Source organism: Macaca mulatta, chromosome 11 (genome assembly GCF_049350105.2).
Source record: "Macaca mulatta isolate MMU2019108-1 chromosome 11, T2T-MMU8v2.0, whole genome shotgun sequence".
NCBI classification, from domain to species: Eukaryota; Metazoa; Chordata; class Mammalia; order Primates; family Cercopithecidae; genus Macaca; species Macaca mulatta.
In genome coordinates this window covers 106691173-106715568 of record NC_133416.1, presented here as the reverse complement: position 1 = coordinate 106715568, position 24396 = coordinate 106691173, and the positions used below count along the sequence as shown (strand labels likewise).

Genomic DNA, 24396 nt, shown 5'->3' with positions numbered 1-24396 from the left:
GATTTCTAGTTTTATTTTATAGTGGTTAAAGAAGATACTTTCAATTTATTTTTTATAATAATACATTTCAATTTATTTCTTAGTTTTGTAAGACTTGTTTTGTGGCCTAACAAGTGGTCTATCTTTGAGAATTATTCATGTACTGAGGAGAAGAATGTATATTCTGTAACTGTTCAGTGAAATGTTCTGTAGATACCTATTAAGCCCATTTGACCTATAGTACAGATTAAGTCTGATGTTTCTTTGTTGATTTTCTGTCTGAATGATTTGTCCAGTGATGAAAGTGGGTTGTTGAAGTCTCCAGCTACTTTTGTATTGGAGTCTATGTCTCTCTTTAGCCTTAATAATATTTGCTTTATATATCTGGATGCGTATATATTTGAAATTATTATATCTTCTTGAATTCACCCTTTATCATTATGTAATGATTTGTCTGTTTTTATAATTTTTTCTTGAAATCTATTTTGTCTTATCCTGCTCTTTTTTTGATTTTTATTTGCATGGAATATCTTTGTCCATCCCTTTATTTTCAGTCTATGTGTATCTTTGTAAGTGAAGTATATTTCTTGTAGGCAATAGATTGTTGGGTCTTGTTTTTTTGTTTTTTGTTTTTGTTTTTTTTAAATCCATTCAGCCACTGTCTGTCTTTTGACTGGAGATTCTAGTCTAATTATTCAATATTATTATTATTAATGATAATCTCTTATCCTGCCATTGTGTTATTTGTTTGCTAGTTATTTTGTGATCTCCTCCTTCTCTCCTTCCTCCCTCTCTTTTAGTGAAGGTGATTTTCTCTGCTGGTGTGTTTTAATTTCTTGTTTTATTTTTTGTGTATCTATTGTAGGATTTTTTTATTTGAATTTACCTTAAGGCTTGCAAATAATTTTTTATAATCCATTATTTTAAACTGATGGCAACTTAACACTGATTGCATAAACAAACAAGCAAAGGAAAAACTAATAAATACTGTAGCCATTAACTTTGTCCTACTTTTTAACTTTTGTCGTCTCTATTTATGTCTTATTGTACTGTCTGTGTCTTGAAAAGTTTTCATACTTATTATTATCAGTCCATTTTTTCATTTGTCACCTCAAAATATGAGTTCACATATCCCAATTACAGTGTTATAATATTCTCTGTGTGTGTGTGTATTTTTACTCGTGAATTGTATACCTTCAGATGATTTCTTCTTGCTCATTAACATCATTTTCTTTCAGACTGAAAACCTCCCTTTAGCATTTCTTGTAGGAAAGATCTAGTGTTGAAGAAATTTCTCAGCTTTTGTTTGTCTGGGAAAGTCTTTATTTCTTCTTCATGTTTGAAGGATATTTTCACTGGATATACTATTCTAGGATAAACATTTTTTCCTCCAGCACTTTAAATATGTCTTGCCACCCTCTCCTGGCATGTAAGGTTTCTACTGAGAAATCTGCTGCCAGGCATATTGGAGCTTCATTGTATGTTATTTGTTTCTTTTTTCTTGCTGCATTTATAATCCTTTGTTTATCTTTGAACTTTGGGAGTTTAATTATTAAATAGTTTGGGGTAGTCTTGCTTGGGATAAATCTCCTTGGTATTCTATGGCCTTCTTATACTTGAATATTGAGATCTTTCTTTTGGTCTAGGAAGTTCTCTGTTCTCACTTTGAGTAAACTTTCTGTTCCACCCACCTCTCTCTACCTCCTCTATCAGGCCAATAACTGTTAGATTTGCCCTTTGGAGGCTATTTTCTAGATCTTGAAGCTGTGATTCATTCTTTTTTATTCTTTTTTCTTTTGTCTTCTCTGACTGTATATTTACAAATAGCTTGTTTTAAAGCTCACTAATTCTTTCTTCTGCCTGATCAATTCTGCTTTTAACAGATTCTAATGCATTCTTCAGTACACCAATTGCATTTTTCAGCTCCAGAATTTCTGCTTGATTATTTTCAGTAATTTCAATCTCTTTGTTAAATGTATCTGATAGAATTCTGACTTCCTTATCTGTGTTATCTTGAATTTTTAGTTTCCTCAGAGCTTCTTTGTTCTCATTTCTTTTTCTAATTTTTTATTTAGCTTCTATTTTGAGTTCAGGAGTACATGTGCAGGTTACATAGGTAAAATCGTATCATGGAGGTTCGTTGTACAGATTATTTTGTCACCCAGGCATTAAGCCTAGTACCCATTAATTATTTTTCCTGATGCTCTCCTTTCTCCTACCCTCCACTCTCCAATAGGCCCAGTATGTGTTGTTCTTCTCTATGTGTCCATTAGTTATCATAATTTAGCTCCCACATATAAGTGAGAACATGCAATATTTCCTTTGCTGTTCCTGTGTTAGTTTGCTAAGGATAATAGCCTCCATCTCCATCCATGTTCCTGAAAAGGGCATGTTTTCATTCTTTTTTTATGGCTGCATAGTATCCTGTGCTATATTTTATATCCCACATTTTCTTTATCCAGTCTATCACTGATGGGCATTTAGATTGATTCCATGTCTTTGCTATTGTGAATAGTGCTGCAGTGAACATATGTGTGTATGTATGTGTATTTATCATATAATGATTTATATTCCTTTGGGTATATACCCAGTAATTACATTGCTGGGTCAAATGGTATATTTTTGTTTTTAGGAACAGAAATATCCTCAAAATTTCTGTTTGATGAATCACCACACTGTCTTCATGGTTGAACTAATTTAAACTCCTATCAACAGTGTATAAGTGTTCCTTCAATTGGAATAAAAGAAAAAATTGACAAATGAAATCTAATAAAACTAAAGAGGCTCTGCACAGCAAAAGAAACCATCAACAGAGTAAACAGACAACCCACAGAAGGGGAGAAAATTTTTGCAAACTATTCACCTAGCAAAGGCTAATATCCAGCATCTATAAGAAAATTAACTTAAATTTACAAGAAAAAGAACAACCTCCATTAAAAAGTGGGCATTGGGGGCCAGGTGCAGTGGCTCACACCTGTAATACCAGCACTTTGGGAGGACAAGGCAGGCAGATCACTTGAGGCCAGAAGTTCAAGACCAGCCTCACAACATGGCAAAACCCCATCTCTACTAAAAATACAGAAATTCGCCAGACATGGTGATGCTTGCCTGTAATTCCAGCTACTCGAGACGCTGAGGCACAAGAATCGCTTGAACCCAGGAGGGAGAGGTTGCATTTAGCTGGGATTGTGCCACTGCACTCCAGCCTGGGTGACAGAGACCAGAGACTCCGTCTCACAAAAAAAAAAAGAAAAGAAAAAAGAAAAGTGAACAGACACTGCTCGAAAGAAGACATACATGCAGCCAACAATTATATGAAAAAAAGTGCTACATCATTGATCATTAGAGTAATTCAAACCAAAACCACAATGAGATACCATCTCACATCAGTTCAGAATGGCTATTATTAAAAAATCAAAAAATAACACATGCTGGGAAGGTTGTGGAGAAAAAGCCACACTTGTACACTACTTGTGGGAATGTAAATTAGTTCAACCATTGTGGAAGAGAGTGTGGTGATTCCTCAAAGACCTAGAGTCAGAAATACCATTCAATACAGCAATCCCATTACTGCATATATACCCAAAAGAACATAAATCATTCTATTACAAAGACACATCATGCATATGTTCATTGCAGCACTTTTCACAATAGAAAAGACATGGAATCAACTTCGATGCTCACCAATAATAGACTGGATAAAGAAAATGTGGTACATATATACCTTGGAATACTATGCAGCCATAAAAAAGAATGAGATCATGTCCTTTGCAGGGACATGGATGGAGCTGGAGGCTGTTATCCTGAGTGAACTAATGCAGGAGCAGAAAATCAAATGCCACATGTTCTCACTCATCTCTGGGAGCTAAATGATGAGAACACATGGACACCTAGAGGGGAACAACACACACTGGGGCCTATCAGATGGTGGAGGGTGAGAGGAGGGAGAGAATCAGGAAAAATAACTAATGGGTACTAGGCTTAATACCTGGGTGATAAAAATCTATTCAACAAGCCCCCATGACACACCTTTACCTATGTAACAAACCTGCACGTGTGCCCCTGAACTTAAAATAAAAATATAGAAAAGGGAGGTTCACTTTAACATCTCATAAAACCAATGTGAGCTTTATGGCTTTCCTTCATCTTTCAACTACATCATCTGGGGAGTAAGAGAGGAATAGAAAAAGCTCACTTCTACTAATATTGTATTTGCTGAGAAATAGTCACATGGCCCAACCCAAATGCAAGTCAGGCTGGGAAATAAAAGAAAACCTATAGTTATGGTTTTATTGAGCACTAAATTGATATGTGAAACAATTCCATAGAACAGGAGTGGCCAAATATTTTCTCTAAAAATCCAGACATAATAAATATTTCAGATGTTGTAGAAAATATGACCTGTGTTGCAACTACTGAACTCTGCAATTAAAGTACGAGGACAGTCATAGACCATAACTAAATGAGGGAGCAATGGGTGCAGTTTTGTTGCAATAAAACTTCATTTTTAGAAATAGGAAGAAAGCCAGATTTGAGCCACAGGCCATAGTTTGCTGACCCTTGCCTTAGAGCATGACTAAGTATAATGCTTCCAATTTTTCATCACCGTTACTGCTATATGATACTGAAGCATAATCATTGGATTCGTTGTCTCTTCTTCGAAGCCTCATGGGCCATCCATCCTCCCACCTCAAGTCTATATTCATACGGAAAACAAGGAAAATGTCTTACTTGTTTTATTCCTATCATGGTACTTATGTGTATGATATCTGCAGTTTAGTATATGTTCAGCAAATATTTATGGAATGAATTAATATTGTAGAAAATAGCTTGTTTATTTTCATGATTGCATAAAACATTATGTTTTTAAAGCAGTTAGAACCATGGGTGGTCAGGATTCAGAAACATGTATTTAAGAAACATTTAGAAGTGGAGGAATCATATATATCATTTGGCTTGACCTTTATAAAATTTATGAGAAGAAATAAAGAAATGTGGTCCATTGCCTACACATAAAGTGAAACAAAAGCACAACACAATAAAACAAAGCCTAGAATGATGGGCTCCATTGGAGCCAGGGCTATAGCTCATGCCTTTCTAATTGCTGTTATAGAATGTAGTGGAAAGGACACTGAATGTGAAATTGAGATTCAGTAGTCCCAAGGACAGACATTTCATGAGAAACCAAGCCTGACATTAAACACTGATCTTTTGTACTTCAAAAGCAACTGAGTCCTCTGTGGGTGCTAATTTGAATTCTATTACTGAGTTGATGTGTCATAATAAAAAATGACTTGCACTCTCTAGCGTAACAATATTTATAACCCTCAACGTCTTTCATAAAACGTTTGGTGAAATATTGGTGAAAGAATAAATCATATTGTGATAATTTACACACGTTGTTTTTTTTTAAACTCTCTATACTGTGCAGACATTTTCCATATGATTGTCTATTTTATGTTATAGACTAAATGATGTCTACTTGGAAAAAAATGATAAGCTGGAAGAGACAGCAACTTGAATATTTTGCAGGAAAATATGGAGTACAGTGGTTAACACATATTTGAGGGTAACAAAAACATTAGTAAACCAAAAGTTAATTGTACTTTGGAGAAAGTAAAGTACAATAAACTTTACCTTATTATAAAAAGTTTACATTTGATCTCTTGTAATTATTATAAGAGATGTTTAATATTTTAGTAATATAAACTAAAAAATAAAAAGAAAGTTTGAGTTGATTCCTGGGAAAAACACACACATTTGAGAGCCAAAAAACTGCAGTTTTTCTGAAGGACAATGTTAGAAGCTCTGCTAGGCAAGAAAAAAAAAAGTGAATATAATTAAAATTATGGGGAAAAAACCCCAGAAAATTGCTATAGGGAGTAATTCATTACTGACAAAGGGTATAGATTATATCTGCTATTACTCCATGATTTTAACTTTTATGTTTAAATTGACTTTTCTTGCTATTTGGGGATTAATTAAAATTCTTAAAAAAGAAAATCAAAGTTCACTACAAATACCAAGCATATTCTTAGATCCTAGAAAATGTTCCATATAACTTTATTTAATTCTGATGATGAAATTCCTGCATCTTGTACTTGGGAACAATATCTAATGCCACCAATTCCTTGGACTATTTAAAGAATAAAAAAATGGAACTGCCTTAATTATTCTTCAATCTTATAAGGGCCCTTTTATTATTAGATTCTATATCCTCTGGGTCTGGCAAATGCCAGATGCTTAATAAATGTTAGTTGAATGAAAGGTGACTTAAAATTGCAACTTTCAAAATTGATTACCAAGAGAAATTCTGGGCACTATATTTTTACAATCTTCTGGGGAAAGCAAATGAAAAGCCTAAGCTATCACATCAACTATGCCATAATATTTTCTCATTAAATAATTTTTTATTATTGAATTCATCAAGTAATTATTTAATGTATCTCTGTAAAGCACAATTATATTTTAAGTATAAAACCCAGATAGTTTTTAACTGAAAAAAAATTATCACTTAGATTAAATTGATGGGGAGATTGGGCTGAAGATGAACATGATCATATTAATACTGTCATCATGCTCATTTATTTTAGCCTAAACAGCGAACATCCATTGTGTCTTCTCTGGATTTTCACCGAATGAATCACAACCAAGAATATTTTGAAATCAACACATCTACAGGGTGCACAAGCTTTACTGCCAGCCCTCCTGCTAGTCCACCCACCTCTTCTGTGGGAACCACAGAAGTCAAGAATGAGGGAACTAAACATACAGGTAAAGCAGTTCACTTTATGCAGCTGTATTTTTTATTTTAAGACTGAAGTCTTTATGAGTTAGAGGAATTAGGAGGAGTCTTTGTACAAATTGCATTGTGTTTTTAGTTCACCTCCATGTGTGGCAATGTAGGACTTTAAGATTTTTGTCAATGTGGCTATAATATTCTTTTTGAATACATGGATGGCCTTTCGGTTTTAATTATTAAAGATGATGATTTAATGTGATCATAGTAGTAAAAATACCAGGGACATGGAAATGCTCTTCCACTGCCATTTACTCCTCACCACACAGTGGTATCAACTAATCAACACACAACATCATTAAGATCTGCTTTGAAGCCAGAGAACTTATATCAAGAATGTCTGGTAAGAAGGAATTGTACAGTGTGGCCTAGGCTGGCTTTCAACCTATTTAAACCACAGTGAACTTGCAGAGGAAGTGTGTTGGGGGAGAAAATGCTGGGTGTAAGGGTAAGATTAAGAAAAATAACACCACCCACTAGTAAAACATACGTTGTTCCATGCAGTCAGATTTGCAAAGCTTTCTTTATTTGGGGGACAAGGAGCTAACTCCTGGTAAGGCCAAGGGACATATTAGAATTAAGAGAAGTGGGACCCAAAGAATATCCTCCCCTGCCATATAATTTACAATAAGGGTTAAAGACAAATACAATATAGAGACAAATTTCTTAATTTTAAATGTTTTATTTGGAAATCAAGAATTACAATTTGTGGCATACTCAGAGGCTGGATGGTCTTCATTATGTCCAAGAACTGACGGTTAGAGGTTTTACAAAAAAGGGGAAATGTTTCATATTGCTCTTTGAGGAAGTTCATTGGCACTAATAATATGTTGGTGAGCTGGCAAGTTTTGATTGGTAAGTGATGACTATGGGTAAAATGATTCTCAGAGTTGCAGCAGGTTGTTTCAGTAGCTATTAGATAAAAGTGGTTTCAGGTTACAGCAGGCAGCTTCAGCAGCCAAGCTTACAGGGAATTACATTCTTGGAACAGTGTTATGTGCCCTAGATGCCTTCTCCCCTTAACCTCTCAACTGTTTCAGTTGGGTATAACAAGAATGACCCAATTCATATGATCAACTTTCATGTAAGTAAACAATGACTTTCCTTCCAAGAGACATGATTCAAAAACCCAGTAGATAGAATTAATTTGAATTTTAGAATAATGAAGTGTGGTCTGTGTGAGTATTCCATATAATCTTTGTTCACAGTGAGTGTATGAGTATATATGTATGCTCATATACCTACTTAAGTCCTTTATTCTGACTCTATGTTTAAAAGCAGTAACACAACATTCCAGAAATATAGTCAGGGAATTACTTTCCCCTAGGAATGAAGCTAAGATTTTAAAAACAATGACTAATGGTAATGATAAGATTGATATTCTATGGAAGTTATAATCCAGACTTTCGTGGAAGCCAGGGTGATATTTATAAAATATAAATCAAATCATGTCATTACCACGCTTAAAATGTTCCCATGTCTTCTCATCACACTTAGAATAAAATCCAACTCCTTACCATATCCATTGATGCCTAATTTAGCCTGGTTCTTGACCAGCTCTGTAACTTGACTGAACTCATCCTGGACCATACTGGCCTTCTTTGCTGAACATTCTGGCCCTGGGGCTTTTGCACTTTGGTTCCTTCTGCCTGGAATCTCTGCCTTAAAATTTTCATGTGTCTAAGTGTCATTTAGGTTTTGGTTCAAATGCACTTCTTCATAGAGGCCCTCCCATACCACCCTCTCTCAAGTAGATATCCTCAATATGATAAGAATTATAATAATAAAAATGTGAAAATAACAATAATAATAAATACTTAAATGACACTATGTGTCAGGAACTGTTTTAGGCATTTTATGTATATCAATTCATTTAAACCTCATGACTGTCATATAAATTTGGCATTATCTGTAGATAAGCAAATATACAAAGAATGTAAATAACTAAATAACAGCCCATAATGACAGGGCTGGAAAAAGCTCTGGTATGAACTCAAACCTGGTGCTAGAGTTCATGTTTTTAACTACTTTTCTATATCACTCTAGTCACTTCTAGCAAATCACCCCATTTTCTTTTATCCATAACCTTATTTCCTATATAAAGTTATATTGATTACTTCTTTAGTTATTTATTATCTTCTCTCTAGAATGTAAGCTGCAATAGGTTGGTCTCTGGCCCATTGTACTCACTGAGGTCAGACTGCCAAAGTTTGATTACTAACTGTGAAACTGAGCCTCTTACCTAGCTATAAGACTTGATCTCTTTATGCTATAGTTTTCTTACTATAGAATTAGATTAACAATGAATTAATTAGATTAACTTACCCTGTAGTGTGGTGATGCATGTAAAGTGATTAACACAGTGCCTGGCACATAGTTAGTGCTCAATAAATATTAGTAACTATTAGTGGTAGTAGCAATGAATATGATATTAACATAATCCTTTGTATTCTACATCAAGCCTAGCATTCATTTAGTGAGCATTAAAATGTATTGTCTGCTATGTACTAGATGCAGTTTTATAGGACAGGAGAGATGAGATGTGATTTGTAAAAACAAAAAAATAGTGATATGTGGACCTGGGAAGGGTTCTGGGCATATAATTATTATTCAAACAATATTTATTTGAATGACTACTTCCAGCTTTACAATCCTAAAATGGGGCAATGACAGATGCTTTGATACTTGCCTTTCAGAATGGCTTTCTTGGTTTTGTTTTAGTTAGTATGTTGTTTTGGGGATGATCGATTTTCTGAATATTTTTCAACAGGTAAAAATCTGTTTTCAACAAATTGTTCTGTCTCAGGTGGATAGAAATATTACCTTTACCCCTTTATTATTTTAATTAAAAGCAATAGAAATTTAGGCCTGATACCAAAGCCCTGGCGCCTTTTCTCCACTCTGACACTGCCCACCAGAAGCAGAGGATCAGAACAAACACATTTTGCTGCTGCCAGGAGTTCAGTGGCATCATCCGAAATGTGCGGAGAAATAGTAATCATCAGGATATTTTCAGGTTTCTGACCTTTAAACAGAACTGAAATCTAACCTTTTAACAGTTGAAATGGTTTCCAATATCATGTTACAGTGGTTTTCTAAGGTAATATATCACCTCCACATTACATAAACAATTTTAGGATAGACTGATATTTAGTAATAATGTGAAAGCACAGTTTGTTTTGCTTTACATTAAAAAGGAAAACTTGTAAGCAAGGCATTTGTCTACTCACAAAAGTAGCATTTTATTAGCTTACACATATTTAATTTGTTATACTTTAAAGACATTGCCACTGGGTATATGTTTAAAGAGAATGAGTTCAAGAGTCAATTCCATCACTGATTTGCTAGATATTTTCCATCAAAACCTTTAACTTTTCTGATATTTAATTTGCTCCTCTGAAAGTGGAAATAGTATCTACTCTTAAGGTATTTGTAGTAATAAATGAGTTTATGTGAATACATTTTGTAAACCTTGGCAACTAATGTTATTCTTTCATATTATCACAGTTATTGCTTAATATTATTTTTGTTTTTAAATATTATTATTTGAAATCTGTAGTAGCTTTAAGATAGAGGAGCCTATTGTAAGTCTGTACAAGGTATGCCAAGGTAGCTGACCAAGCTTATGCCAAGATAGCTGACCTTTTCTTGACTTAGAAGTATAATTTAAATTTACTGATTAATCTACATTTCATTTTATAAATGATTGCCTGCACAAAAAATTAATCTTGACCAAAATGGCATTTAATAGAACAAAAACTAATACATCTTCAAAAATAAATCATATGCTACAAAACACTTTTAAGTGAACCAATGAATTTATTATAACGGAGGGCCATTTAAAAAGTAGCTTGAATTGTGATTAAAGCTTCAACTTGTGAATCATCAAAAAAGGTTGTTAGAATTAAAAAGCTTTGGTGTTATACTGTCTGGGGAATGATATAAATAGGTTTACATTTAACTAGAAAGATCACTCTAGTATTAATATGTAGTAGATTTGAGATGAAATGACAGTGGAGAAGGGGAGAAATAGTTTCATAGCAAAGGGAAAATGTAAATTGGTTTAAGAGATACAGGAAAAGAGTAATTAACAAGTTATGGTAATTGGATGTGCAAAGATGAGGCGAAATATTTCAAGGAGGGCTCTAAAGTTTCTAGCTTAAGCTGATGAGTGGAAGGTGGATGCTATTCCTTGAAATGTAGAATATTTGTAGGTAAGAAGAGAGGGTGAGGGATAGATTATGTAAGGCCTAATAAGCCATTTCAGGACTTTGGCTTTAACCCAGAGTGATTTTACTTAGAGCCTGTTCAGGTCTTTCAGAAGAAAAGTCACATGATCTAACTTCTATTTTATGAGGATTAATGTGGCTATAATGTTCATAATGGATGGGGAGAGGGAACCAGGGTGGATACAGGAAAGCCAGTTAGAAGGCAATTGCAGCATTGCAGTAAGAGAGGGAAAGCAGCTAAGATCAAAGGTGAATCAGCAGAGTTAGAGAGAAATGGAGAGATGTTGGACATATTTTTAAGGCAGATCCAATGGAATTTCATGGTGGAGTGGACATGGTATATGAGAAAATGAGAAGAATTAAGGATGACTCCAAAACTTTTCTCCTTAACAACTGTAAGAATGAATTTCCTATCATTTGACACACAAGAGGTTCTGGGAAGAGGAGGTTTGGTAAACAGCGAGAAATACCAGGAGTTAATTTTAAGTTTGAGATGCCTACTGAATATCTGAATAGATGTGTCGAGTAGGCAGCAGAAGGTCCAGTCTGCAGATATAAATGTGAACGTCGTCATTATACAGATGATATGCAGCATATGTAGAGGAAGAAGACCAATAACTGAGCTTGAGGAAGGATGGAATGAAAGGCAGCACCAGCAAGGGAGGCTGAGAAGGAGCAACCTGTGAGATAGAAGGAAATCTTTTGGTGAGTGTCTTGTTCTGAAATCAGGTGAAGGAAGTTACTAAGAAGGAAACAGTGATCAACTCTGTCAAATATAGCTGATAAGTTGAGTCGGACAAGGACTAAGTTAGAATAGGTTCATGGATTTAACAATATTGGGGGGGTCACTGCTGACCTTGACAAGAGGAATTTGGTTGTAAATAATAGAGCCTCATGTGGTGGTTTTAAGGGAGAATGGGAGGAGAGGACTTACAGTAATGACAGACTACTTGAAGGAATTTCTTCACAGGGGAATTTTTAAGTTATGATGGAGGAGAAAGAGGGGATGATGATTTCTATTATTAACCAAGTGGAGAGATTGGTTTTGGAGAGGAGCATGAATAACAGGATGTTTTGGTTGTGGGTGCAAATACTGGCAGGAGATCCATGTGGTGGGAATCTGGGAAAGATCTCTTCTGATAGTTTTCATTTTTTCTGCAAAGTAGAGAGCAGCAGCTTCAGTTGAAAACAGAGACAGGGAAGGAAGTGTAGAGTTTGAGGAAAGAGAGGACAGTGTGAAGTAGTTGTTTAGGAGAAACAGTGAGTGGACAAAGGAGGTATATGATGTGATCACCTGGCAGCATTAAAGGCCTATTTAAGCTTTGTGTTCATGCATTTAGAATTAGATTATCCAATGTGGTTCTGTGTTTTTCTCCAGCCTATGTCAGCTGGAGGATGCAGGTGCAGAGTATTTGGAGAGTTGAATTTTGCATAGGTTGTGGTTTTGCTAAATGGGTATATTGAAATGATTGAAGAGCAAAGGAAGTATAAATGCAAGGGAGTGTAATATTTAACCATAGACTTCAAGATGAAGAGGGAAGTGAAAGAGAACAAGGAGATAATTAACACTGAAAAATCAGTGAGATCTTAGGATTGGAGATTCCAGTGGGGTCAAAGTACTGCTGGAGTCAATGTATTAAATAAGAGGGCTGGAAAAATAGTTGAATTCAAAGAATGGGATGCACATGGAACCAGGAATGACTATAATTATTGGCAATCATCTTAAGACCATGGGAATGAACAGCTGAGTTAGCCTCTCCTCTATCAACACAGTCTTAAATACTACAATTAAGTCAGTACAACAATTTCCTGGAAGAAATGTTTGATACGTCTAAAGACATAACATTTACTGTGCTCATAATATTTAATCTTTAATTTTGTTTAACATATTATGATATAGATTACCTTTATCTGAGTTCCGTCTTCTATACTTTGTCCCACTCTTCCTTGAGGTGCCAAGGCTCCTCATGTCATCCCCTGGCTGCCAAAGTCTCCCTGAGAGAGGTGTTTCATTCAAGTCCACTTCCCTAAGGGACTCTCTCTGGACATGGCCACTATGTGTCTCATTCTCATGTGAAACTTTTGAATGACCTGAGAGCCCATCTGCTAAGATATTTCAATCTCTTGGGTACCCTTAATGGTTGCCAGTGTGTTCTTCTTTCCACGGGTAACAGTTCTTTTTAAATAGAGATGGTGAGGAGTGGTAGAATTCTGATCTATGTTAAAGGTAGAGCGAGCTATCTATCTATCTATCTATCTATCTATCTATCTATCTATCTATCTATCATCTATCTATCATCTGTCTGTCTATTGAGCTATCGATCTATCTACATATATATTTAGATGAATTGGATGTAGGATATAAGAAAATAAAAGGGACCAAAGATGTAACTCAAAGATATCTGGTGTTTTGACCTTTGGAAAGATGGAGTTGATATTAGTGGAAATGGGGAAATCTCAGGTTTGAACATTTTAATTTGAAATTGTGTTGGATATTCAAGTACATATGTAGATCGTTGAGATAATGATTTTTTTTTTTTCAGTGAGGGAGGGTAGGGTGGGAGGAAGCCATGTAATAATTTTATGTTTATCAGAAGTAAAGAGTGTCCATTTTAAAAGACTGAAAAATAGCACCTTAGCCTACCGTGAGTGAATTATGAGTTCTGAACTCTGGATAGTTGTGTTGTGAATTGCTGAGGAAAAGAAGCTGAGCATCACCAGTGATAACAGGTGTTCTCTATCTTCATAGAAAACTGTGTCCAAAAAGTTGTTTCCATATGAAGAATTTTGTGCATTAGCGCTTTCTCAAGGGTACCTGCTAAGCAAGTCAACTACCCTGGGTAACTAATTATCTCCAGTTTTGTTAGTAGTTTCAAACCATCACCTCCTGCGGGAGAAAACTGATGGGAGGAGAAAATCTAAAAGGAGTAAAGTGGAAAAGTGCTTCTTTCCAAGTGGGGGAAATAACAAAAACAAAAGCCTGTAAGTGCTTAGCAGCATAGGATGCTTTTCTGCAAAGGAGAGAAAACACTAGAGGAGAACTAAAATTAGAATGGAGAGGGTGGCATAGGCCTCTCACACTGATCAGGGATTGCCAGAAAGGCAAATGAAGGCCTGCGTTTTAATTAGCTCACACGGCCTGGAAATAGACCCCCTGAAGCTGAGGCATCATTATTACAGCAGCCACTGGACACAGGCAGCTGAGGGAGGCTTTGGCCTCCAGCCGACAGGAAGGCCAGGAACAGGCTGCTGAGATGACCTCTCAACTCCAAGCTAAGATTCGGGGCGAGCTGCTATGGAGAAAGTAAAGGGTTAGAGAGAATGATGTGTGATTACCTCTTTGGGACCTATTTTCCTAAAAATATATACATTAAATATACTAGCTGAGTTATTGATTGGTAAATTCAGTACTTTCAATAGACCAGGATTTTAGGTACCCTAGAGGCAAGTATTTTTATATCAAATGCTGTATATAGATGTAATGGTAAATTATATTCTTGTCACTTCTCGATAAATCATGAAATGTGTCTCCTGTACTTTTTCCTGTTTTCCTTGCGGTGTCACATGACTTTCACCCAGTGCCTTTGTGACAAATTGTACATCAGGTAGAAGGCAAGGTACAGGTTACGAGATGCTTGACGAAGAAAAGTTGACTGCTTTTCAGCACTTAAAATTATGAAAATATGTAGTTAGATAATGGGGTGATGTTACTTAGCTAGTGCATGGAACTTGTTATTCCAAATGAAATTAGTTGATATAATACTATTGGCTTACCTAGGCAATATTAAATAAATATGTTTACTCAGGATGTGCCATTATGAGAAAGTGCTGTGAGAGTATCTAAAGGGGATGACTAATCTCATGCCAGGATGAGTAGGGCTCTGAAAGACAAAGAGGAATTAAGTAGGCCAAGGTGGGGAGGGAAGATTATTCTTTAAAGAAGGAATAGCATATTTTTAAAAAATCCCTGTGGTAGAAATTAACACGAAACTGCAGGTTAGAGAGAAAGGAGAGAAATGACAGGAGTTGAAGCTGCAAGGGGAGTAAAAGCCCAATCAAACCCTTGTAGCTACCTTCAGGATTTTGGTATTTATCCTAAGAGCAATGAGAAGTCATTGACAGGTGTTTTAAGCAAAGAGACATTATCTGATTTGCATTTTACTATCTGGTGGCTCTTACTTTCTCTGTGAACTAAGAGCAAGGCTGTCTTTGGAGAGTAACAAAAGAGGGCAAAGATGAGATATTTGAGAAGGATGGAGAATGTTTGAGTTAGCTTTTTGTTCAAACTCCAAATGAATAAATGACTGGTACATGGGGCCTGAGAGAAGCACAGGAAAAGGGATAATAGGGAGTGGGCATCCCTTCCGGTTTACCTGTGGCCTGCAGGTGATATCTTTAGGTCAAGACCATTCTGGCCAGAGCCTGGAGCTCTTTCTGGCTGGTCACCTCAGCTCGCCTCGCACTGGCAAAGTGGTCCCTCTGAGTCTCTGCCAGGTCTGCCATCTGTCTGTCCTAGCCTCTGCAACAATCACCTCTCCCCTTGCCAAGCTGGCCCCAGGGCAGCCCAGTTGGCTTTCAGTCCAGCTGCCTGCTGAGGCCCCCTTCTGGAGGCTCCAGGTACCTCTAGATCTCATTCATAATTTAGGAATATAAGTGGGACTCAGAAAGATTTATCCCCAAGATCTTGCTAGTCCTTACCACAGGGAACTACCAAGTTTAATAGGATGTGGCCCTGCCCAGAATCTAGATGGGATTTAGAACCCAGAGCTCTCTTTTCTTATATTCACCCAATACCTATTTATTATGCTACATTCTTTCAAGGCCATTGCTCAGAAAGGAAAGTTCCAGACACAAATGTAGAACTATTTCCCTATCCTCCCCATCTCATTCAGCCTTTTCCTTTTTGAAATTCTCCAGAAGCTGGTATGTCCTTTCTCTTCGGGATGGGCTTCCCTTTTGTCTGTACGATGGATCTTCATACATCATTCTGATTGGTCTAAAGCAGGACTCTGACTTTTAAGTCTATTGACTTGCTAACCCACCTTTTCTTCTGTGAGGGCATTAGGTATCCTGTCCAGCCCTGGAGGAGGAGCGGTTTCCAGTGAAACACAATTTGAGGATGGAAATATATCAAGTTCTTTAAAAAATACTATCCCTATTTCATTAAGCTAGTGCCACTAACTGCAAACTACATAAACACAACATATGCTTAATTAATGTAGCTTCATAAATGCTTAATACATGTGGGCATTATTACTTTTTTATTGCTGTTATTACTAAAGATCTAGGCAACAAGCAGAGCCTGGAATTTTAGAATTCCATACAAATTGCAGAGCACCCAGGTGCTATGAGTCCAGACAGACACCAGAGTCTTAAATCCACAAAATTGCTTGGAACAAGCAGGTCAACCTGCTGATGAGCAGAGCTGAAAATTCCGTGTGCTCTGTGCCCCAGTTTTATGTATCCTGGGGTGGGAAGGTGTGTCACTTCTGGGGACAGGCATAATCCTACAAGCGCTAATCCTTCCAAAATTACAGCAGAGGCAATGGAGCAGCAGTTTCAGAGAGATTTTGTGTTGAAAATCTGTTTTTGTTCAAAAATAATTAATTTTTTATTAACTCAATTTTGCTTTAACTTCTGTTATTGCACATGAAAATATAACAGATTTGTTAGCTGAAAATTTCTTTGAGATTCAAATTTATTGCTGTATATATCTTCTCTCTAATTATCTTGTCTATTTTAGTTTACTTGATAGTTTTTCTCTGCTGACTTTCTCGACCAGGCTGTTTATATCTTTCGAAAAATATCCCTGCATATCAGTTATATTTGTGTGATATATGTGTGATCATTAAAGTTAAAAATAAAGCTGTGAGAGAAAAGCTTACGGTAATTGAAAAACTGAAACAAAAGGAGGAAAAGAGTATATTTTGGTATTCCCAGGTGGGTGCTATGGAGAAAATCCCCTCCTTCCCCGCAGTTTTCAAACTGCGAGTCCTTTTTCTCTATTCAGATCTTCTATCCGTACAGTCTTCTTTGGGGAGAACATTTTCCCCTCTTGCTCTCTGCCCTTGTTTATGTTGGATGGGTGCCTCATGTGTTTACCTGGGCCCAGGCCCTTCAAACACAGGCTTCACTTGTAGGTGTCATGCCACAGTGAGCCAGCCTGTGACAGAACTTGTTCCAGACATTCTCCCCAGTTACTTCTACCTGCTGGATAGACTAATTGTTCTTTGCCTCAACAATTGTTCTTTGATCTCAACTCTTCAAATCTATCATTGGCAGGATTCTGAGAAGGCTGTGATCCTGCTCCCTGTCTCCATGCCTTTGTGTAAGGTCCTTCTTTTGAGTGTGTGTGGGGCCCATAACTTGCTACTAGCCAATGGCCAAGGTGATTGGATATAACTCCCAGATGTTTTAGGGCAAAGGTGAATGGATTGTGCAGATGTAATTAAGGTCTCCAATTACTGGTTTTAAGTTAATCAAAAGAGAGATGAAGTAATAGTAAGGTGATTCCTTAAATTTTTGGCATAGAGGTTAGCAACTTGAGGCAGCTGAATTTCTCTCTCTTCGTTGCTAGCTTTGGAGAATAAACCACATGAGCTTCACAGCTGCAAGGAAGCAAATTGGGCCAACAGTCTGTGAGCTCAGAAAAGGACCTTGGCCCTTAGATGAGAGCTGGAGCCCTGGCCAATAGCTGAATGAGACCCTGAGCAGAGGGCCCAGTTAAGCCACCCAGACTTCTAACTCTTGTAAACTGTGAGATAATAAATGCATGCTGTTGTAAGCCACTAAGTTTGTTGTGACATATTATGAAGAGACAGAAAACAAACATATCCTATGCTCCTTTGATTTTGGAAAGAGAGTGTCTGTCCCTCTCTTCCTCTTCTCTGGCCTCAAGATACCTCTCCCATCAGTACCAGTCCCTTGATCTTTTTGAGATTACACAATAGAGAGGGAAGGATTTCAAAGCCATCACCTTTGCTCCACATCCCCAAGCCCAACTTAACCACTTATGCAATTTTCTATCATACCATTCCCAAAATACCAGTTTTTACCTTAATAGGTACTAAATTATAAAGCTAAAGCTCTGATAATGAAATCTTAAGATATAAGACAGAGGGTGGGAGACTATATTAGGGATCATCTAGACCTAAATAAACTATTGATGTCTCTCATTTAGGCTTCCCACCTCCAGGACTTGGCAGTCTCTTAAAGCTAAAAAGCCAAAAAGGATATCTGATCATGCCATTCTGCTGTTTAAGAACATCTTATGCTTTGTCCCGGCTTAATAACCTTTATATGAGAATATCCAAATGTCTTAGCATGCTCAACACAATCCTTGATAATTTAGATATAACTTCCTATTCAACTCTATCCAAATATATCATGGACTTCTAAGTATGTTGTTCTTAGAGTTCATGGCTCCTTGTTTTAAGTATTTTTCAAAATCTTGGAATGCCTTGGCATCTAATCTACTTGGTACATTACAATTCTTATATGAAATTAAGACAACTAAAGACAACCGTTTTAGTTCATTCGGGCTGTTATAACAAAACACTTTCCCCTCCCCTCCCCTCCCCTCCCCTCTCCTCTCCTTATTGAGATAGAGTCTCCCTCTGTCACCCAGGCCGGAGTGGTCGTGATCTCAGCTCACTGTAATCTACGCATCCTGGGTTCAAGCAATTCCCCTGCCTCAGCCTCCCGAGTAGCTGGGACTATAGGCTGTGCCCTGCTTAATTTTTGTATTTTAGTAAAGACGGGGTTTCACCATGTTGGCCAGGATGGTCTCCATCTCCTGACCTCATGATCCGCCCACCTCGGCCTCCCAAAGTGCTGGGATTACAGGCGTGAGCCACCACGCCCAGCCAGGCTTCTTTAATAAGGGCACTAATTGCCTTCATGAGGGCTCTGTCCTCATGACCTAATCACCTCCCAAGTGCCCCACTCCTAATCCCGTCATCTTGGGAGTTAGTATTTCAGCATATGAATTTTGGGAGGATATAAACATTAAGTCTATGCCAGTAACCTCCTTTGTGAAGCCTTCTTCAACTCTACCAATTCTTGCATCCATACTCCCCCTAGCGTTCTTCACATACTTTGACTATTGCATATCTTACACACAAAAGTATTTACATGTCTGTGAGCTCTGTAAATGCAGGGACCATGTCTCAAATAAAATGTATCCCCAGTGCCTAGCATGATGACCGACTTATAATAGGTGCTGAATAAATGGCAAATAATTGAATCACTGAACGAATATTTGCTTTGCTGGGATTCTGCCACCTAGGTGCCTATTTCTATGTATACAGTAAGGTAAGCTCTGTAGTTTTTTTCTGAACTACATTGCTTACTTCGGAACCATGGAGCCGACCTTTCATTCGTTATTTCGTAAGTTGCCTCAGGGAGATATGTCATTTTTAATGTAAATTTTTGTTACATAACTGATCTGATTTTACAGATGAAAAGATTGCAGTTATTTACATGAGGAAGATATTCATTTTTCTTAGACATTTATAAAGTAATTGGCACAGCATTTCTAAAATCATTAATTTCACTCTAGAAAGCCATGTATCTAATAATGTGCAATAATTTATAATTCTCTTCCCCTTTTTTATTTTAGTGAACCAGTATCTAAGACTTGACTTTGAAAATAACAGTAAAAACTTGAGTGATCCCTGTTCTTTCACAAGGCCAAAACAAAGCATAGCATGGCTTTTTTTTTTTTTCCTTTCCCATAACTGACTTTTTCTTCATCACTGATTTTGTTACTTTCTACATGAGCCATTTATGAGGTTGGGAATCTTGTATTAGGGCATGGAGCATTGAAGGGAATGACATATTGGTGTTGATCAGAATCCAGTGTGCAGAATGAATACCACTGACAGAATTCTAACGTCTAACAATGCGTTCACACAATCTAGAGTGAACTCTCACTTACATGTGTAGGTGAGTTTTCCATAGCATAGTTCCCCTGTGCTATGGTAGAAAAACTAATAGAGTGTTATCAGGAAGGCAAATATGCTACAAAGAATCAACATTTATTCCAGAGTCAAAGATGTAATTTTTGTGTTACCCGCTTTTTTGGATCTGAATCAAGTCTATTGTATGTCTGTGTTCTCTCTATTAGCACAGATGTCTGGGTTCTCTTTTATTAACTCGGATAATCAGGAGTTGACTATGGAAGGCTAATAATAGATTTCAGATTTCCTTCTGAAAAGCACATAAGCACACATGAAAGGAAGCACTATTAACTAAACAAACCTCTCAGTTCCTAGTGATTAGCATTTTGACAAGCTGTTGTTTTAGATGAACAATTTAGATCACATATTACAGAATTTCAAAGTATTTTTAATATGTCTTTCAGATCCAAGTACTAACTAAAAAGTACTTATTTTCATTTAAATTTGAAGGAAACGTTCAGGTCTGTTTTAGTCTCCTTAGCATATTTGCTAGTCCATTGATATGTTCTTGGCCACTGATTTGCAGCTGGGTTTTATTTCTATTATTAGTTATGATTTTCTAGAACAGGGGAACATTACAATAAATACTATGTTAAGTTCTCTAAGATAAGTAGTTTGCTACTAACAACATATTTGTTTCCTGAGGTTGCCTTATATCAAATTAAAACTAGAATATTAAATTTGAAGTGAACCTGAATCATTTCCCTATATCTCATATTTGGCATATTCCTTTTCAAGCAATTATTATTTGTACTTTAAAAATTATTACTATTATTATTACTTTTGACACAGAGTCTCGCTCTGTTGCCCAGGCTGGACTGCAATGGCACAGTCTTTGCTCACTGCAACCTCCGACTCCCAGGTTCAAGCAATTCTTGTGCCTCAGCCTCCCGAGTAGCTGGGACTACAGGCATGTGCCACCATGCCCAGCTGACTTTTGTATTTTTAGTAGAGATGGGGTTTTGCCATGTTGGCCAGGCTGGTCTCGAACTCCTGACATCAAATGATCCACCTGCCTCGGCCTCCCAAAGTGTTACAATTACAGGCGTGAGCCACCACACTCAGCCTATTAGTTGCACTTTAAGATTAATCTTAAATATATTAATCTAAAACCAAACCTCTATTATTGAGCAAGAGCTAATGTCATATATTCACAATACTGTCTTAACAACTTTAAGCATATGAGCTACTGTGGTTGGGGCCTCAATTATTGCTGTTTATAAATAAAATATAAAACGATAAACACTGAACAAAAATTGGTTATATTATCAAATTTTCTAAAAATGCCAGATAGAGTAAGTTCATTCATTCATTTAGCAAATATTCATTTAGTACTTATAAAATATTAATATCCAGGCAAGATACTGGAAATAATGTAATAGTGGGAAGACATGCTCCCCTCTCACAAAAACTTTGTGGTAGAAAAAAAAATTTAAACCTAAAGTTATTATAGTAAGTACAATATGAACCTAGTTATAGGAGCACATAAATCTGGCCAAGAGAATTAGAGATGGTCTCACAAAACGAGTGATGCTTGTCCTGTGACTTGAAGTATTAATCAGATAGATATTGAAGGAGCATGGTGAGGAAGGAGGGAGAAAGAGAGGAGAGAAGGGGAGGGGAAGGAAGGGCAGGGCAGGGCAGGGAAGGGAAGGGAAGGGAAAGGAAGAAGAGAAGAGCCTTTGGAATCAGAGAAATTCCTACTTAAGTCTTTATTTTGCCATTTACTATGAAAAATGATATTTAGGTAAGTGACAGTCTTTCAGAGATTCTTCTTCTATTTTTCAAGATAACACAGATTGCAGTACCTAGCATAAAGCTTTGCACATGGTGGGCTCTCAGTACACATTAGTTGTCCTCAGCTTCATTGAGTCTCATGACAATTTTGATGGTAGGTAGGACAAACGGTATTATCAACATTTTAAAGATTAATAAAGTAGGCTTACCATGGTTAGGAAACTTGTTTACAGTCACACAACTAATAAGTTAATGGAAAAGCCTGGACTAGACCTCTTCCTACTACACTACAACAAGGATTCCAGGCTTTTGTCATTCATGTAATTATTTATTTAGTCAATAAATATTTCTTAAGGTTCTAAGCATCAGACATATTACTATACACAGATAATACAGTGGGGAGCAAACAGACAAAATCTCTGCTCTCTTTGAGCTGAGAGTCCATTAGAAAATGCTGACGTTGTACCAGCAATTTCTCTCTTTTTTTGAGACAGGGTCTCACTGTGTTGCCCAGGCTGGAATGCAGTGGCACAGTTACAGCTCACTGCAGCCTGCACTTTCCAGGCTCAAGTAATGCCCCCGCTTCAGCCTCTTGAGTAGCTGAGACTACAGGCATGAAACACCATACCCAGCTATTTATTTTCTTTCTTTCTTTTTTTTTTTTTTTTTTGTAGAGATGGGGTTTCACCACATTGCCCAGGCTGGTCTTGAACTCCTGGGCTCAAGTGATGTACTTCCCTCAGCCTCCCAAAGTGCTGGCATTACAGGCATGCACACCACACTCAGCCTATGCCTGCAATTTCAATGAATCCTAATGAGTGTTATACAAGGGCACATTTAGGTGATCTGGGGGAGTGTATGGCAAGAAGGCATTTTTAATCAAGGGTGTCTGGGAAGACATGTAAAGGGAGGTAATATTTTTGCCAAGACCTGAAGAGTGAGCAGGAATTATATGTTCACAAAGGAGGGGAGATTATTCCAAACAGTGGCAGGTTTGGCAAAGATATAAATGAGAACATGATATGATCAAGGAACTGAAACTGATCTGTAAGAGCAAGATCAAAGAATGGCGAGAGGTGACTGCAGAGATTGACAGGGGCCAGGTTGTAGAGGGCTTCATAAGCCATTTTAAAGAGTCTGGATTTTATCCTACAGGCGAAGTCTGCTGCATTTTCATTGCCGCATAAAAAGCCTAACCACAGGGTGAATCGGGTCTGAAATCTGGCTCTTCTCTGCTTATCCCATAGTAGGAGCAGTTACCTTTTTTTCAAATTTCTCACAGAGGCTCATATAGGCTTGTGTTGGTCCTGGTGGGAAACCATCTAAGGTTTAGACAGCAGAATGATATCTGATTTGTATGTTTCCATGTTCATGCTAGCTGTGCTGTAGCTTTGCCTAGAGGGGGCAACCAGGATAAGTGAAACCAGATGCTACAGGTAAATCAATGGCAGCTTAGATCAGGCTGTATCTCTGGGAAAGGACAGAGGGGAGATTTCTAAGATGTAGAATTTACTAGGCTTTTGATTGACTGTGAAAGCTAAAAGGGAAGTGGGTGGGAGGGGACAGGGATGCTGCTCACTCTCCTGGCTTGAGCAGGAAACCTCAGGGGCCTCAGGTATAATATATCTAAGACTTCAATGTTGAGCAAAAGCTACTGTAGTGATTCCGTGATGGAAAGGTATCAAAATCAGTTGGAACAGAGGATACAATAAAAGCATTTAAAAGTCTTTTGGGGCCAGCAGTAATGACATTACACTTAAAGGGATGGCTTGCTTTTGTGCACTCTCCTCTCTCTCTCTCTCTCTCTCTCTCTCTCTCTCTCTTTTTTTTTTTTTTTTTTTTTTTTTTAGACAGAGTCCCACTCTGCGACCTAGGCTGGAGCACAGTGGTGAGATGTCAGGTCACTGCAAACTCCATCTCCCAAGTTCAAGTGATTCTCGTGCCTCAGCCTCTGGAGCAGCTGGGACTATAGGCATGTGCCGCTATGACTGACTAAGTTTTGTCTTTTTGGTAGAGATGGGGTTTTGGCATGTTGACCAGGCTGGCCTCGAACTCCTGGCCTCAAGTGATCCACCCACCTTGGCCTCCCAAAGTGCTGGGATTACAGGTGTGAGCCATTACCCCTCTTTCTTTTTTTCCTTTCCAGAAAAGCTGCATCTCTTTGATATGTTCATTTTACTTCTTAGGACTTTGTATATTTCCATTTGGCTATGTTTGTTCTACAGGGATATTAGTTGTTACCTGACTTTAGTTTTAATTTAAAAGGTGGAGGGAGCTATAATTATGAAAGTGATTAGACATGTGGGCACCTGATTCATCTCCCTGAGTGGCATTATGACTCACTTTCATTAAAGCAGTTTTGCTTTGTCTGATGCCTTATCGGTTTGAATTTTCTCTGCCCTGTGTGTGAACAATAAGATAAGTTTCTCTCATGGGTCATTCACTGTTCTTCATCTCTACTATGAGTCAGATGTCATTTGCATTTCAAAACATTATTCTGCCTATAATTTCCCTCTTTATAAATTATGCAGAAAATTTCTACCAACAACAGGTTCTCATTTACTGACTTTTTAGATTTATATCTGTAAAACATGTTCTAGTTGTTTTGCCATAATTTAATGAGCAGTTTTGTGGACAACAACAATTAAAATGAGGTACTGTTTTGTTTTATCATCGTCTAAACATCAGGGTG

The 24396-nt window shown here is 37.2% G+C and overlaps 1 protein-coding gene across 7 annotated transcripts in view; it reads left to right on the top strand.

The window, feature by feature from the left end:
• ANKS1B (ankyrin repeat and sterile alpha motif domain containing 1B) overlaps positions 1-24396 on the top strand; it is a 1294913-nt gene that overhangs the window by 608123 nt on the left and 662394 nt on the right. For all 7 annotated transcript variants that reach the window (XM_028830273.2, XM_028830270.2, XM_028830269.2 and 4 more), the window contains exon 12: positions 6573-6753. In XM_028830273.2, the coding sequence (XP_028686106.1) occupies positions 6573-6753 (181 nt within the window). The remainder of the gene's footprint in view (positions 1-6572; positions 6754-24396) is intronic.